Source organism: Saccopteryx bilineata, chromosome 10 (genome assembly GCF_036850765.1).
Source record: "Saccopteryx bilineata isolate mSacBil1 chromosome 10, mSacBil1_pri_phased_curated, whole genome shotgun sequence".
Taxonomy (NCBI): domain Eukaryota; kingdom Metazoa; phylum Chordata; class Mammalia; order Chiroptera; family Emballonuridae; genus Saccopteryx; species Saccopteryx bilineata.
Window position 1 is genome coordinate 64,322,332 of NC_089499.1, and position 16,505 is coordinate 64,338,836.

At 39.2% G+C, this 16,505-nt stretch overlaps 1 protein-coding gene across 6 annotated transcripts in view; it reads left to right on the forward strand.

Annotated features, from left to right (window-relative positions):
• The window catches only part of SHQ1 (SHQ1, H/ACA ribonucleoprotein assembly factor), a 132,989-nt gene that overhangs the window by 9,025 nt on the left and 107,459 nt on the right, over positions 1-16,505 (forward strand). For all 6 annotated transcript variants that reach the window (XM_066244844.1, XM_066244845.1, XM_066244843.1 and 3 more), the window contains one exon: positions 13,645-13,757. In XM_066244844.1, coding sequence (XP_066100941.1) covers positions 13,645-13,757 — 113 coding nt within the window. The remainder of the gene's footprint in view (positions 1-13,644; positions 13,758-16,505) is intronic.

Here is a 16,505-nt window from a genome sequence, read left to right on the forward strand (position 1 = left end):
GTGTGATATTGACTGTAGGCTTGTCATTATGGCTTTTATTATGTTGAGGTATGTTCCCTTTATTCCCATTCTGCAGAGAATTTTGTTTTGTTTTTTTATACAGGAACAGAGAGTCAGAGGGATAGATAGGGACAGACAGGAACAGAGAGAGATGAGAAGCATCAATCAATCATCAGTTTTTTGTTTTGACACCTTAGTTGTTCATTGATTGCTTTCTCATATGTGCTTTGACCGTGGGCCTTCAGCAGACCAAGTAACCCCTTGCTCAAGCCAGTGACCTTGGGTCCAAGCTGGTGAGCTGTTTTTGCTCAAGCCAGATGAGCCTGCACTCAAGCTGGCGACCTCGGGGTCTTGAACCTGGGTCCTCCGCATCCCAGTCCGACACTCTATCCACTGCGCCACCGCCTGGTCAGGCTCTGCTGAGAGTTTTGATTATAAATGGATGCTGGATTTTATCAAATCCCTTTTCTGCATCTATTGATCTGATCGTGTGATTTTTATCCTTCATTTTGTGTATGTGCTGTAGCATGTTTATTGATTTGTGAATATTGTACCACCTTGGTTTCCTGAAATAAATCCCACTTGATCATGATGTGTGATCTTTTTAATGTATTGTTGGATTTGGTTTGCTAATATTTTGTTGAGGATTTTAGCAACTATATTCATCAGGGATATTGGTCTATAATTTTCTTTCTTTGTAGTGTCTTTTTTATTTTATAATTTATTGATTGAAGAGAGAGGAAATGGAGGGGGAGGAAGAGTGAGAGACAGAGAGAATGAGAGAGAAGAAACATTGTTGTTTCTTATTTATGCATTCGTTGATTGTTGTATATGCCCTGACTGGAGATTGAACCTATAGCCTTGGCACGTTGAGATGATGCTCTAACCAACTGAGCTATCCAGCCAGGGCCTTCTTTTTTTTAATTATTAAATTTAATGCAGTGACATTGATAAATCAGGGTACATATGTTGAGAGAAAACATCTCTAGATTATTTTGACATTTGATTGTGCTGTATACCACTCCCCCAAAGTTAAATTGTCTTCAATCACCTTCTATCTGGATTTTCTTTGTGCCCCTCCCCTCTCCCAACCCCTCTCTCCTTCTTCACCCCATCCCCCCTCCCCCCACCCCTGTTGCCATCACAATCTTGTTCATGTCTCTGAGTCTCATTTTTATGTCCCTTCTATGTATGGATTCATATAGTTCTTAGTTTTTTTTCTGATTTACTTATTTCACTCCGTATAATGTTATCAAGGTCCATCCATGTTATTATAAATGATCTGATGTCATCATTTCTTATGGCTGAGTAGTATTCCATAGTATATATGTACCAAAGCTTTTTAATCCACTCGTCCTCTGACGGACACTTGGGCTGTTTCCAGATTTTCGCTATTGTGAACAATGCTGCCACAAACATGGGGGTGCATTTCTCCTTTTCGAGCCGTTCTATGGTGTCCTTGGAGTATATTCCTAAAAGTGGGATAGCTGGGTCAAAGGCAGTTCGATTTTCAGTTTTTTGAGGAATCTCCATACTGTTTTCCACAGTGGCTGCACCAGTCTGCATTCCCACCAGCAGTGCAGGAGGGTTCCCTTTTCTCCACATCCTCGCCAGCACTTACTCTGTGTTGTTTTGTTGATGAGCGCCATTCTGACTGGTGTGAGGTGATATCTCATTGTGGTTTTAATTTGCATTTCTCTAATGATTAGTGATGTTGAGCATTTTTTCATATGCCTGTTGGCCATCTGTATATCCTCTTTGGAGAAGTGTCTGTTCATCTCTTTTGCCCATTTTTGGATTGGATTGTTTGTCTTCCTGGTGTTGAGATTTACGAGTTCTTTATAAATTTTGGTTATTAACCCCTTATCCGACGTATTGTCAAATATGTTCTCCCATTGTGTAGTTTGTCTTTTTATTCTGTTCTTGTTGTCTTTAGCTGTGCAAAAGCTTTTTAGTTTGATATAGTCCCATTTGTTTATCCTGTCTTTTATTTCACTTCCCCATGGAGATAAATCAGCAAATATATTGCTCCGAGAGATGTCCGAGAGCTTACAACCTATGTTTTCTTCTAAGATGCTTATGGTTTCACGGCCTACATTTAAGTCTTTTAATCATTTTGAGTTTATTTTTGTGAGTGGTGTAAGCTGGTGATCTAGTTTCATTTATTTGCAGGTAGCTGTCCAATTTTCCCAACACCATTTGTTAAAGAGGCTGTCTTTACTCCATTGTATTTCCTTGCCTCCTTTGTAAAATATCAGTTGTCCATAGAACTGTGGGTTTATTTCTGGGTTCTCTGTTCTGTTCCATTGATCTATATGCCTGTTCTTATGCCAGTACCAGGCTGTTTTGAGTACAATGGCCTTGTAGTATAACTTGATATCAGGAAGTGTGATACCTCCCACTTTATTCTTCTTTTTTAAGATTGCTGAGGCTATTCGTGTTCTCTTTTGGTTCCATATAAATTTTTGGAATATGTGTTCTATATCTTTGAAGTATGTCATTGGTATTTTAATTGGTATTGCATTGAATTTATAGATTGCTTTGGGTAATATAGACATTTTTTTTTTTTTAATTTTTTTTTTTTTATTTATTTTTTACAGAGACAGAGAGTGAGTCAGAGAGAGGGATAGACAGGGACAGACAGACAGGAATGGAGAGAGATGAGAAGCATCAATCATTAGTTTTTCATTGCACGTTTCAACACCTTAGTTGTTCATTGATTGCTTTCTCATATGTGCCTTGACCGTGGGGCTACAGCAGACGGAGTAACCCCTTGCTTGAGCCAGCGACCTTGGGTCCAAGTTGGTGAGCTTTGCTCAAACCAGATGAGTCTGCACTCAAGCTGGCGACCTCGGGGTCTCGAACCTGGGTCCTTCTGCATCCCAGTCCGACGCTCTATCCACTGCGCCACCTCCTGGTCAGGCAATATAGACATTTTAATGATGTTTATTCTTCCTAACCATGAGCACGGTATATGCTTCCACTTGTTTGTATATTCCTTGATTTCTTTTATCAATGCTTTGTAATTTTCCAAGTACAAGTCTTTAGTCTCCTTGGTTAAGTTTATTCCTAGGTACTTTATTTTTTTGGTTGTAATTGTGAAGGGGATTGTTTCCTTAATTTCTCTTTCTGACTGTTCATTGTTGGTGTATAAAAATGCCTCTGACTTCTGAGTATTGATTTTATATCCTGCCACTTTGCTGAATTCATTTATCAGGTCCAGTAGCTTTTTGACTGAGACTTTAGGGTTTTCTATATACAATATCATATCATCTGCAAATAATGATAGTTTTACTTATTCTTTTCCAACTTGAATGCCTTTTATTTCTTCTTCTTGTCTGATTGCTGTGGCTAGGACTTCCAGGACTATGTTAAATAAGAGTGGTGAAAGGGGGCACCCCTGCCTTGTTCCTGATCTTAAGGGGATTGCTTTTAATTTTTGCCCATTGAGTATGATGTTGGCTGTGGGTTTCTCATAGATGGCTTTTATCATGTTGAGGTATGTTCCCTGTATTCCCACTTTGCTGAGAGTTTTGATCATGAATGGGTGCTGGATTTTATCAAATGCTTTTTCTGCATCTATTGAAATTATCATATGGTTTTTCTCCTTTTTGTTTATGTGATGAATCACATTGATTGATTTACGAATATTGTACCATCCTTGCCTCCCCAGAATAAATCCCACTTGATCATGGTGTATGATTTTTTCCATATATTGTTGGATCCGGTTTGCTAATATTTTGTTGAGGATTTTAGCATCTATATTCATCAGAGATATTGGCGTATAATTTTGTTTCTTTGTGTTGTCTTTGCCTGGTTTTGGAATCAGAATTATGCTCGCCTCATTAAAGGAACTTGGAAGTCTTCCTTCCTCTTGAATTTTTTGAAATAGTTTGAGTAGGATAGGAGTCAGTTCTTCTTTGAATATTTGGTAGAATTCCGTTGTGAAGCCATCGAGCCCCGGACTTTTCTTTGTTGGGAGTTTTCTGATAACTGTTTCGATCTCCTTTGATGTAATCGGTCTGTTTAGGTTTTGTGATTCTTCCAGATTGATTTTTGGAAGATTGTATGTTTCAAGGAATTTGTTCATTTCATCTAGGTTGTCTAGTTTTTTGGCATACAGTTCTTCATAGTATTTTCTTACAATATTTTGTATTTCTGTTGTGTCAGTTGTTATTTCTCCTCTCTCATTTCTAATTTTATTTGAGTCCTCTCTTTTTCTTGGTGAGTCTAGTTAAAGGTTCATCAATCTTGTTTACCTTTTCAAAAAACCAGCTCCTAGTTTTATTGCTCCTCTGTATTGTTTCTTTAGTCTCTATGTCATTTATTTCTGCTCTGATCTTTATTATTTTCTTCCTTCTGCTACATTTGGGCTTTACTTGCTGTTCTTTTTCTAATTCTTTTAGATGCAGGGTTAAGTTGTTTATTTGAGCTTTTTCTAGCTTCTTAAAGTGTGCCTGTAGTGCTATGAACTTCCCTCTCAGCACTGCTTTCGCTGTGTCCCAAAAATTTTGAGTTGTTGTATGCTCATTATCATTCGTTTCTAGGAATTTTTTTATTTCTTCTTTGGTCTCATTCTTAATCCATTCATTATTTAACAACCTGCTATTTAGTTTCCATGTGTTTGAGAATTTTTGAGCTTTTCTGTTGTGAATTATTTCTAGTTTCATGCCGTTGTGATCGGAGAAAGTGCTTGATACAATTTCAGTCTTCTTAAATTTGTTGAGAGCACTTTTGTGCCCTAACATGTGGTCTATCCTAGAGAATGTACCATGAGCACTTGAAAAGAATGTATATTCTGCTGCTTTAGGGTGAAAGGTTCTGAAGATATCTATTAAATCTAGTTGATCTAGTGTTTCCAATAAGTCTGCTGTTTCTTTGTTAATTTTCTTTCTTGAGGATCTATCTAGTGATGTTAGTGGGGTATTGAAATCCCCTACTATAATAGTATTGCTGTTGATCTCACCCTTTAAATCCATCAAAGTCTGCTTTATATATTTGGGTGCTCCTATATTAGGTGCATAGATATTTATAATAGTTATATCTTCCTGTTGGATTACTCCCTTTATCATTATGTAGTGGCCTTCTTTATCTCTTACTATATCCTTTGTTTTAAAGTCCAATTTGTCTGATGTAAGTATTGCTACCCCAGCTTTTTTTTATTTCTGTTTGCATGAAACGTTTTTTTCCATCCTTTTACCTTCAATCTGTGTGTGTCTTTTGTTCTAAGGTGTGTCTCTTGTAGACAACATATGTATGGGTCCTGTTTTCTTATCCACGCAGCTACCCTATGTCTTTTGATTGGATCATTTAATCCATTTATATTTAAGGTTATTATTGATATGTAGTTGTTTATTGCAATTTTCTTCTTTAAAGATGTATTTCTTTTTTTGCTATATTCTTTCCTACTTTGATCTATTTACAATAGGCCCCTTAACATTTCCTGCAGCATTGGTTTGGTTGTAATGAATTGCTTGAGTTGTTTTTTGTCTGGGAAGCTTTTTATTTCACCTTCGATTTTAAACGATAGCCTTGCTGGATAAAATAGTCTTGGTTGTAGGTTCTTGTTCTGCATTACTTTGAATATTTCTTGCCATTCCCTTCTGGCCTCAAGTGTTTCTGTTGAGAAGTCAGATGTCATCCTTATGGGGGCTCCTTTGTAGGTGATAACTTTTTTTCTCTTGCAGCTTTTAATATTTTCTCTTTATCGCTTAGCTTTGGTATTTTAATTATGATGTGTCTTGGTGTAAGTTTCTTTGGATTTCTCTTTAATAGAGTCCTCTGTGCTTCTTGGATTTGTGAGAGTTTCTCTTGCATTAATTTAGGGAAGTTTTCAGCTATGATATGATTGAAGAAAGTCTCTATCCCTTGTTCTTTTTCTTCTTCTTCAGGAACCCCTACGATGCGGATTTTATTTCTCTTCATGTTGTCACAGAGCTCTCTAAGAGTTTCCTTTGACTTTTTGAGTCTCTTTTCTCTTTTCTTCTCTGCTTTCATGCCTTCATTCCAGTTGTCCTCTAACTCGCTGATTCAATCCTCTGCTCTATCTATCCTGTTTTTAATTCCTTCCATTGTGGTCTTTATTTCTGATACTGTATTTGTCATCTCCGACTGATTCTTTTTTATACTTGCTATTTCTTTATTTAGGTTTTCATACTGACCATCCATTGTTGTTCTAAGATCCCTAAGCATCCTTACAATCATTATTTTGAACTCCGCATCTGGAAGTTTGATTATTTCCATATCCCTCAGTTCATCTCTCGAAGGTGTCTCTTGTGGTTTCATTTGGATTGCACTCCTTTGTCTTCTCATCATGGTGTTTTATTTGTAGAGTTGGTTGAGTCTAGGCTTGGTGTTGTCTGCCTCCAGTTTTCAGTTGTGTTATTTCTAGGACTTCTTGGGTTGGTAGCAGCTGTTATTTGTAATCCACTTTCGGATTTGGGCAGCTTTGAAGTCTTGATTTGTTTGTTTTCTTAACAGGTGATAGTCTTGTTTACTGATCTCAGCAGGGGGCTTCATTGAAACTGTATCCAGGGCCCTGGCCGGTTGGCTCAGCGGTAGAGCGTCGGCCTAGCGTGCGGAGGACCCGGGTTCGATTCCCGGCCAGGGCACACAGGAGAAGCGCCCATTTGCTTCTCCACCCCTCTGCCGTGCTTTCCTCTCTGTCTCTCTCTTCCCCTCCCGCAGCCAAGGCTCCATTGGAGCAAAGATGGCCCGGGCGCTGGGCATGGCTCTGTGGCCTCTGCCTCAGGCGCTAGAGTGGCTCTGGTCGCAACATGGCGACTCCCAGGATGGGCAGAGCATCGCCCCCTGGTGGGCAGAGCGTTGCCCCTGGGTGGCGTGCCGGGTGGATCCTGGTCGGGTGCATGCGGGAGTCTGTCTGACTGTCTCTCCCTGTTTCCAACTTCAGAAAAATGAAAAAAAAAATGAAAAAGAAAAGAAAAGAAAAAAAAAAAAAAAAAAGAAACTGTATCCAGGAATGCCATGGGTGTAACCTGAGACTCTGAAGGCCTCTTTAGCCAGCTAATCTCACTGGGGGCAGGGTGTTTTCTCAGCTTCAGTAGGGGGAGGTGTATCTCAGATTTCCATGGAGACCTGAGTTACTGCCCCTTCTTTCTACTTCTTGTTTTCAGCTGTGTCTTGTTGCGCTTATTGGAGCTGGAGAGATGTCCGGAGATCTCTGATCTGGAAGCACTTCAGCTCTGTTTTGTGAAAGGTTCAGTCCCTCCCCCAGCTATGGCCTCCTCCAGCACGGATGAGTCAGCTTTTTTAGTTCGTTTCCTGCATTCCTTAGCCCCTTACAGTCTGTCCCTCTCCCTGTCCTTTCCACTTGGGAGATAAGCTGGTCTTTTCAACGCACCTCGCTCCCTGGTCGCCAGGCAAGTGGCTGTGAGCAGTAGTTTCTGCTCTTTTCTCTCTGAGATCCTCTCTGGGCTCTCAGCCTCCCCCTCCCCCCTCCGTTCCAGTAAGCAGAGGAGGTTCAGGCGCTCCTTACCAGGATTGTTGTGGTTTCTTCTTTGCTCCTTGGTTTTTGAGAGCTGTTCTTGCAGTTCAGAGTTGGTTTTTCATGCTGATTTTTCCTAAATTGATTTGTATTCCAGTTTGGTGGTGAGAGCTGGGCGTCTGTGCATCCGCCTACTCCGCTGCCATCTTTTTTCCCTGGTCAAGGCACATATGGGAGTTGGTGCTTCCTGATCCTCCAACCTTCCTCTTTTTCCCCTTCTCTAAAATGAATAAATTCTGCTCAGCCATGGGCACAGTCCGGGACGGAAGCCCAGGGCCTTCTTTGTAGTATCTTTATCTGGTTTTGGATTTAGGATAATGTAAGCCTCGTAAAATGGGCTTGGGATCTTCCCTCATCTTGAATTTCTTGGCATAGTTTGAGAAGGCCAGGTGTTCATTTTTGAATGTTTGGTAAAATTATCCTGTGAAGCTATTAGGCCTGGCAGTTTTGCTTGCTGGGATTTTTTTGATTACTGCTTCAATTTTATTAGTTATAATAGGTCTATTTAGGTTCGTTGTTTCTTCCAGATTCAGTTTAGGAAGATTGTATTTCTGGGAATTGATCCATTTCACCCAGGTTGTCCCAATTTTTTGGCATATAGTTTTTCATAGTATTTCCTTACATCTTTTTGTAATTCTTTGGTGTCAGTTGATACTTCTTTTTTATTTCTGATTTCATTTATTTGGGTCTTCTTTTTTTCATGGATGAGTTGGTTACAGGTTCATCAGTATTGTTTATCTTTTCAAAGAATCAACTCTTCATTTATCTTTTGTATTGTATTTTTAGCCTCTATTTTGTTTATTTCTGCTCTGATCTTTGTTTTATTTTATTTTTATTTATTTTTTACAGAGAGAGAGTTAGAGAGAGGTACAGAGAGGGACAGACAAATAGGAACGGAGAGATGAGAAGCATCATTTGTTAGTTTTTCGTTGCGCATTGTGACACCTTAATTGTTCATTGATTGCCCTCTCACATGTGCCCTGACCGCGGGCCTTCAGCAGATCAAGTAACCCCTTGCTCGAGCCAACGACCTTGGGTCCAAGCTGGTGAGCTCTGCTCAAACCAGATGAGCCCGCGCTCAAGCTGGTGACCTCGGGGTCTCGAACCTACGTCCTCGGCATCCCAGTCTGACGCTCTGTCCACTGCGCCACCGCCTGGTCAGGCTCTGCTCTGATCTTTATTGTTTTCTTCCTTCTATTTAGTCTGGGCTTTACTTATTTTTTTCTAGTTCTTTTAGATGTAAGGTTAGATCGTTTAAAAAATATTTTTTTTTCTTTTTGCTTCTTCAGGTAGGCTGTTAATTCTGTGAACTTCCCTCTCAGGGCTGCTTTCCCTCTGACCCATAGATCTTGGGTTGTTGTGTGTTCGTTTTCATTTGTTTCCAGCTAATTTTTTATTTCTTCCTTGATCTCATTGTTAACCCATTTGTAGACAGCAGGTTTTAAAATACGCTATGGAACCTCCTCTTTTCACATTTCCTAGAAAGGTTTGTGTTTTATATTAGAGGTATATACTTCTGGCCTGATGTCTCTTCTGTTTTATAGGTTAATATTACTTGTGAGAATGAGTTTGTGTTGTTTGATCAAATTGTTTAATTTTTGGTGTACAGTAGGGAAGTTTGTTTCATTACTCTTGATAGGTGTTGAATCTAATCTGAAAATCCAATTATTTGTCAGTTAGGCTAAAAAGGAATGACATCACTTTCCCTCAAACAATATAGGAAATTCTACTTTATTTTAGGCTCTGGGGAGACTGAAATGAATGAAATAGAGAGGAGAGATTTTGGATTACTTCAGTATGTTGTTTTATAGAAAAGTATTCCTAGATTTTTTTTTAATTCATTTTTTTTATTTTTTTATTTTATTCATTTTTTGTATTTTTCCGAAGCTGGAAACGGGGAGAGACAGTCAGACAGACTCCCGCATGTACCCCACTGGGATCCACCCGGCACGCCCACCAGGGGGTGATGCTCTGCCCACCAGGGGGTGATGCTCTGCCCCTCCAGGGCGTCGACCAGAGCCACTCTAGCGCCTGGGGCAGAGGCCAAGGAGCCGTCCCCAGAGCACCGGGCCATCTTTGCTCCAATGGAGCCTCGCTGCGGGAGGGGAAGAGAGAGACAGAGAGGAAGGAGAGGGGGAGGGGTGGAGAAGCAGATGGGCACTTCTCCTGTGTGCCCTGGCCGGGAATCGAACCTGGGACCCCTTGCACGCTAGGCCGATGCTCTACCACTGAGCCAACCGGCTAGGGCTTTTTATTTATTTTTAGAGAGGAGAGAGAGAGGAAGAGAGAGAGACAGAGAGGAGAGAGACACAGAGAGAGAAGGGAGGAGGAGCTGGAAGTATCAACTCTCATATGTGCCTTGACCAGGCAAGCCCACGGCGAAACCGGCGACCTCAGCATTTCCAGGTCAACGCTTTATCCACTGTGCCGCTACAGGTCAGGCTATTCCTAGATTTTTATATGATAAAAGTGTTGGTGAACCACTGATTTAGGGTCCCAGCTTTTTAAAATGAAAGAAACAGCAATGAACAGGCTTGTTTGTTTTTTAAACTTCGTCTTTGTCTTGGTAGAGGATGTTAAACCTGTTTAGAATATGGTTTATTATAGTCAGCGGTTCTCAACCTGTGGGTCGCGACCCCGGCGGCGGTCGAAGGACTAAAACACAGGGGTCAAATAAATATGTATTTTCCGATGACTTTAGGCAACCCCTGTGTTTTGGTCGTTGGACCCCCGCCGGGGTCCCGACCCACAGATTGAGAACCGCTGATTATAGTAATACATATTTGAGTCTACCAAGGAAAGGTAAAGGACCTATGTTGTAGTCCCACTCCTTCCTTTGTTTATATTGGAGATGCCAGGCCAATTACTTGACTACAAACGGGATTCATCTCCTCTTTGTAAGATAGATACCTTGTTCACCTCTTTATAAAGCCATTTAGAAAGTTTAATGAGATGCTACATTGTGTAAACTCTTTGAAAACAACTATAAGATGCTAGAAAGACCTCTGCCCTTGAAAAAATATAAAATGCTCTCAAGGTTCCTTAAAGAACAAAATTGGGATTTACTTGGGAGCAAATAATGCTGATCAAATATTTCCCTCAAAACCCTGAGATAACTTTTCTGCAGATTATGATCACTGTGTATTTTCTCTCTCTAATTATGTTTTCTGGTCTTTTTTTTTTTTTTTAAATATTTTTTATTTATTCTTTTTAGAGAGGAGAGAGAGAGAGAGACAGACAGACAGACAGACATAAAGGAGGAGCAGGAAGCATCAACTCCCATATGTGCCTTGACCAGGCAAGCCCAGGGTTTTGACCTCAGTGTTTCCAGGTCGACACTTTATCCACTGCGCCACCACAGGTCAGGCTTCTGGTCATCTTTGAGGTGATAAGAACAGAGTCAGTTTTGTCTACAGCAGAAAATATAGTGAATGGACTTCAGTTGTTATGCTGAGAGCTAGTTTGTGGTCAGTCTGTTTGGGTTGCCCGTATTAAAGCTATTAATGAATGAATGTAAAAGTCACGCAGGCTAAGTGCATATTGTACATTCAGATTGAAAGTGCTTTCTGAGGCCAGGGAACGTGGTTTCTTTGCTCACTTTTTTTTTTTTTTTTTTTAGATTTTTTTTTTTTATTTATTCATTTTTATTAGAGAGAGAGAGGAGAGAGAGAGAGGGAGAGATAGAGAGAGAACAGGAAGCATCAACTCCCATATGTACCTTGACCAGGCGAGCCCAGGGTTTTGAACCGGCGACCTCAGCATTCCAGGTCGACGCTTTATCCACTGCGCCACCACAGGTCAGGCGGAACGTGGTTTCTTAATTGCTATTGCTATCGAGGGAAGATCCTTGAAAGGGATTTCTGCTAAGATGCTAAGAAGATACAGGAATGCCATCGTGTGAGCTTCAGCCAAGTCTCTGTTAAGTCAAAAGTTCTCGCATCTATTAAAATGTTTACTAAATAAGTAATTTAGGTTTATTTAAGAAAAAATTTATTATGAAATATTCTTTATCTTTTTTTTTTTTTTTTACAGAGACACGGAGTCAGAGAGAGGGATAGATAGGGACAGACAGACAGGAACGGAGAGAGATGAGAAGCATCAATCATCAGTTTTTTGTTGTGACACCTTAGTTGTTCATTCATTGCTTTCTCATATGTGCCTTGGACGCGGGCCTTCAGCAGGCTGAGTAACCCCTTGCTCGAGCCAGCAACCTTGGGTCCAAACTGGTAGCTTTGCTCAAATCAGATGAGCCTGCGCTCAAGCTGGTGACCTCCGGGTCTCGAACCTGGGTTTTCCGTATCCCAGTCCGATGCTCTGTCTACTGCGCCACCACCTGGTCAGGCTCTTTATATCTTTCTGAATGTCTTAACTGATGTGCTAAATCCCTAGGTACCTATTCCCAGCTTAAAAAATAAAACATTACCAGCATCATTGAAGCCTCTGCATGTCCCTTCTTGGTTACCTCCATTTTCCTGCAGAAATGAACCACTGAATTTAATGTTTATTATTCTTGAACATTTATCTTGATTGTCTAAAATCATTAAACTGTTCTTCAGATTTTAATGGAATGAACATTGGTATTCTAAGCACAGTAAATGTATATTTTTCTTAATGTAAGGAAAATCAGCCATGCATGTGACCAAACTCTTAAGGGTAATGTCAATAGGAATACCACTAGTCATGAAGGTGTATAACCCCTGTGTGTTATACTGGGATCACAAAATATTCTGAAACATTTTTTTAAAATTAATTTATTTTTTTACTATTTAGCTTAGTTGCAAAACCTGATCGGAAGTAATGTTAGTTTTTTAGTAGTTTTTTTACCCTAACTTAATGTTCATATTGAAAAAGATTTGCTGTAAGGAATTTGAATATGGGGTGCTGACTCAGACTTCTTAGGGTTTAATAGAATATGGTGTGTATGTGTATAATATTACTTACTTTTCTAAACTCTTCAAAGAGTTGAATCCTGAAGCTCACCCTTTCTCAGGGGGTTGGATAATAGACGTGCACTTCCAATGTCTGTGCAGCAATAGCTTCTGAGTGTGTTCCTGTGCCGAGGGCTGTGCTGGGCTCTTGTGTGTGTCAGCTCCACATTACTGTTTCATTATGACATCAGTGCTCTTATATCTGCACATTTAACAGTGGGTGCACCAACAGACATGTGTGTGATCTTCAGAGAATATCATGTTTTCTTATCTGAATTAAATTTGAGGACTTTGGTGTCCTTCATTACAGTAAGGAAATAATGGAATTTTAAATAATCATGTGAACCAAGGTGCCAAAATTTAAAGGCTGCTCTCTTTGAAGTATTCAGGTAGACTTATTTTAGGAGATAGTGCCCCAGAACTCTTAAATAATTGGTATTACTTGCAGAGTTCTTTTGCATCTGCAGATGCTTTGTGACATTTATATCATGTGGTTAAGAACTAAGTGATCCTGTAAAATTAACCACATGATTCTTTTCCTTTGAAAATTGGGCGGAAGGCAGGATGCTTTAATAGGAGAAAGAATAAAGAACAAGGAAAAGAAAAATAGAAAATATCGGATTGATGGGGACCATGTAGTCAACTTGTTTGGGGCTAGAAGGAATAAACTAAATAGAGGGCACAGTTGGCTTGGTGTTTGGGACTGGCTGAGAGAATATACCGCATTTCTGGCCACGCAGGGCATTTATAGGTACATGGAAGTTATCATTTAAGATTAGGTTTGTTTATATCGCACCTGGGGTGAGAACAGCTCCATCTTGAGTCTAGAAATTTATTTCAACATGGTTTTATTGAATAATAACTTTCAAATCTCTAAGAGTAAATGGGGAATAAAGGAGAATTAAATGTTCCTGCTTACTTGTAGGGCTTTATTCAATTCTGTTTTTTTTAATGTTAAATTTTTGTAATCTTAATACATCTTTAAAATTTTGTTGTAAGGATTAAATGAGATATTTTCTGTGAAAATTTCCGACAGGGTCTGGCAAGCAGTAGTTGTTTCACAAAAGTTTGCTGGATTTGAATCTAAATGTTACAGGTAGTATCATGGCTTACTAATCAATTAGATTCTTCTGTGTTTTGGCATTTTGTGCAAAATTAGACTTGTCGGTGCTAAAATAAGAGATAGCAATGACTCTTTCTTGGTATTCTTAGGATGAATTCAGTGACATCATTGATATTAAGGATCCAGATTTTACTCCTGCATCTGAACGAAGGCAGAAACGCCTGGCTGCTGAGCTGGCCAAATTTGATCCTGATCATTATCTGTGAGTATTGAGTTTTTTGAGGATTAAATAATTTATTTGACAGTTATTTAAAAGTTTTGAGTGTCTTTTTAACTATGCTAGGCATATGCTTTTTGGCTTCTGGAAATTAGTGATGGTTCAAAACCTTAATTGATATTTGAATCAACCTACCACTGTTATACCTCTGTGAAGTTTGTAGAATGTTCCTTCTTAGCAGTTCATTCATCAGAGCACTCTTCCATCATGCTTCTTTGAGTATTTTTTCTTGAGGCTTGAAACTTAGAACACTGAATTGGAGCATATTTGTGCTTCTTTTAAGTAGATTTTTTGTTGTGATCTTTAAGAATTTGAATCTACACTTACTACATTTCTTGGCTGATATAGGGTTTTTCTATCACTTTCATCCACTAGCACCAGTAATCAAAGACCTGTTTTGTAGTAGGGTAGAAATAAAACCTAATTTTAGGTTTCGCCGTATTTTATTTCCCACCTGTATTAATTGTGTCTTTAGACATAGTGCATCTCTGTCAAGCTTAAATTTGCCCAATGGACTTGTCTAATTAATGGATAGGTAAATAATTACTTGAGGAGAGATGTGGTATGTCTCATTGGCCATGGTAGCGATACCTCTCCCAAGAAAGCGAATATCACCTAGCCTCTGTGTATGCTGAGCTCTCTTATTATAAGTGGATTTAAACCTCAATTATTCTTCCCAAGCTCTGGGCCAGCAACTTTTAAACTGTTACATATTCACTATAATCTCATATAATTCTTAATATTTCTATAATTCTTTAAGCTTATCAAGTACTCTCATGTGATTCTTTCAGTTTTCACAACACCTGGGTAAAGGTTAAGGGACTTGCCTAAGGTCACCCCACTACTAATGGCTTAGCCAGGACTTGAAAAAGTCTTTTAATTTATAGTTTTGTGTTTCCTTTCATTTACATTATTTCAGTTAAACTGCTGTTGCTCCTGTGATTAACATTCTATCTCCTGTGACACAGGGGGAGTCTAATTGGAATGGAAGAACTATATCTTGTAATGTGCAAATGCATTGAGTGATATGTCATGACAAAAGGTTGGACAATTCAGCATCCTAAGGGAACCTGCATGGAGGACATCTGAATGATTCAAATTCACTTACACTGCCATTTCTAATTACCTTTATCTTTCCAATTGTGGTTTTAAAGGTCCACTGAAGAATAATTTGAGGAAATCTATTTTAAAAGATCATACTAAATATTTAAAGCAGAAATTTCATTGCCAGCAATTTTCTCAGTCAAGCATGAAAACAGAATGAACTTTACAAGACTGGAATTTCACGTGGGAGAGTCCTTAATGAGAAGAACTGCCTATCTCTTTTCTTATAAAACTAGAAGGATAACTATATGGCTTGAGAGAAGAAATTGGAATATATAGTTGGCAGAGTGATATTATAAGTAGCCCCTATTTTTCTCCATCTTCTGTTTCTTTATCTAGAAGCTCACTTTCTTTAATAGTATGCATGAAAAATTCTTTTTCTCAAGGGAGAGTTGTTATAGGAGTGGTTTAAATTTAATCATGTGCAAGGGTGGAGAGTGGGAATCATAAGTTAAAGGTTCTTTGTGACTTTTCTGGTAGCTGTAAGACTTTGGCTATTGTGTTACTCATTTTTAAAAATTAAATTTATTGTGATTTTGGTTAATAAGTTTATATGAGTTCCAAGTATACAATTCTGTAATACACTATTTGTATATCACATTGTGTGCTTAACTAGTCAGATTCAAATTTTCTTCCATCACCATATATTTGACCCCTTTATCTTTTTCATCTTCCCCCCCAACTCCCTTCCCATATGGTAACCACCATACTGTTGTCTGTGTTTATGCGGTATTTTGTTTGTTTTGTTCATTTGTTGCTTTCTGATTTATATTGCATGTATGAGTGAAATCATATGGTTCTTGTCCCTTTCCATCTGATTTATATCACTTAGCATGATACTGTCAAGATCCATCTGTGTTGTCACAAATGGAAGTATATATTTCATCCTTTCTTATGGCTGAGTAGTATTCTGTTGTATATATGTACCACATTCTCTTTATCCAGTTATATTCATCCATCAAAGGACACTTGGGTTGTTTCCATGTCTTGGCCACTTTGACTAATGCTGCAGTGAACATAGGGTTGTATATATCTTTTTATTTTTTTTTGTGACAGAGACAGAGGGACAGATAGGGACAGACAGGAAGGGAGAGAGATGAGAAGCATCAATTCTTCATTGTGGCTCCTTAGTTGTTCAGTGATTGCTTTCTCATATGTGCCTTGACGGGGGGGGGGGGGAGGGGTTGGGAGGGGCTGCAGCAGAGCAAGTGACCCCTTGCTCAGGCTAGTGACCATGGGCTTCAAGCCAGTCAGTGACCTTTGGGCTCAAGCTGGTGAGCCTCTGCTCAAGCAGGATGAGCTTGTGCTCAAGCCGGGGTTTCTAACCTGGATCCTTTGTGTCCCAGTCTCTATCCACTGTGTCACTGCCTGATCAGGCTGCATATATCTTATAAATAAATGTTTTCAAATTTTTTGGCTAGATACCCAGAGGAGGAGTTGCTGGGTCACGTGATAACTGTATTCTAAATTTTTTGAGAAGCCTCCATACTGTTTACCATAGTAACATTCCAACACTTTGTTGCTACTTGTCTTGTTGATAATAGCCAGTCTAACAGGCATGAGGTGGTATCTCATTCTGGTTTTGATTTGTATTTCCCTAATAGCCAGTGAGGTTGAACATCTTTTTGT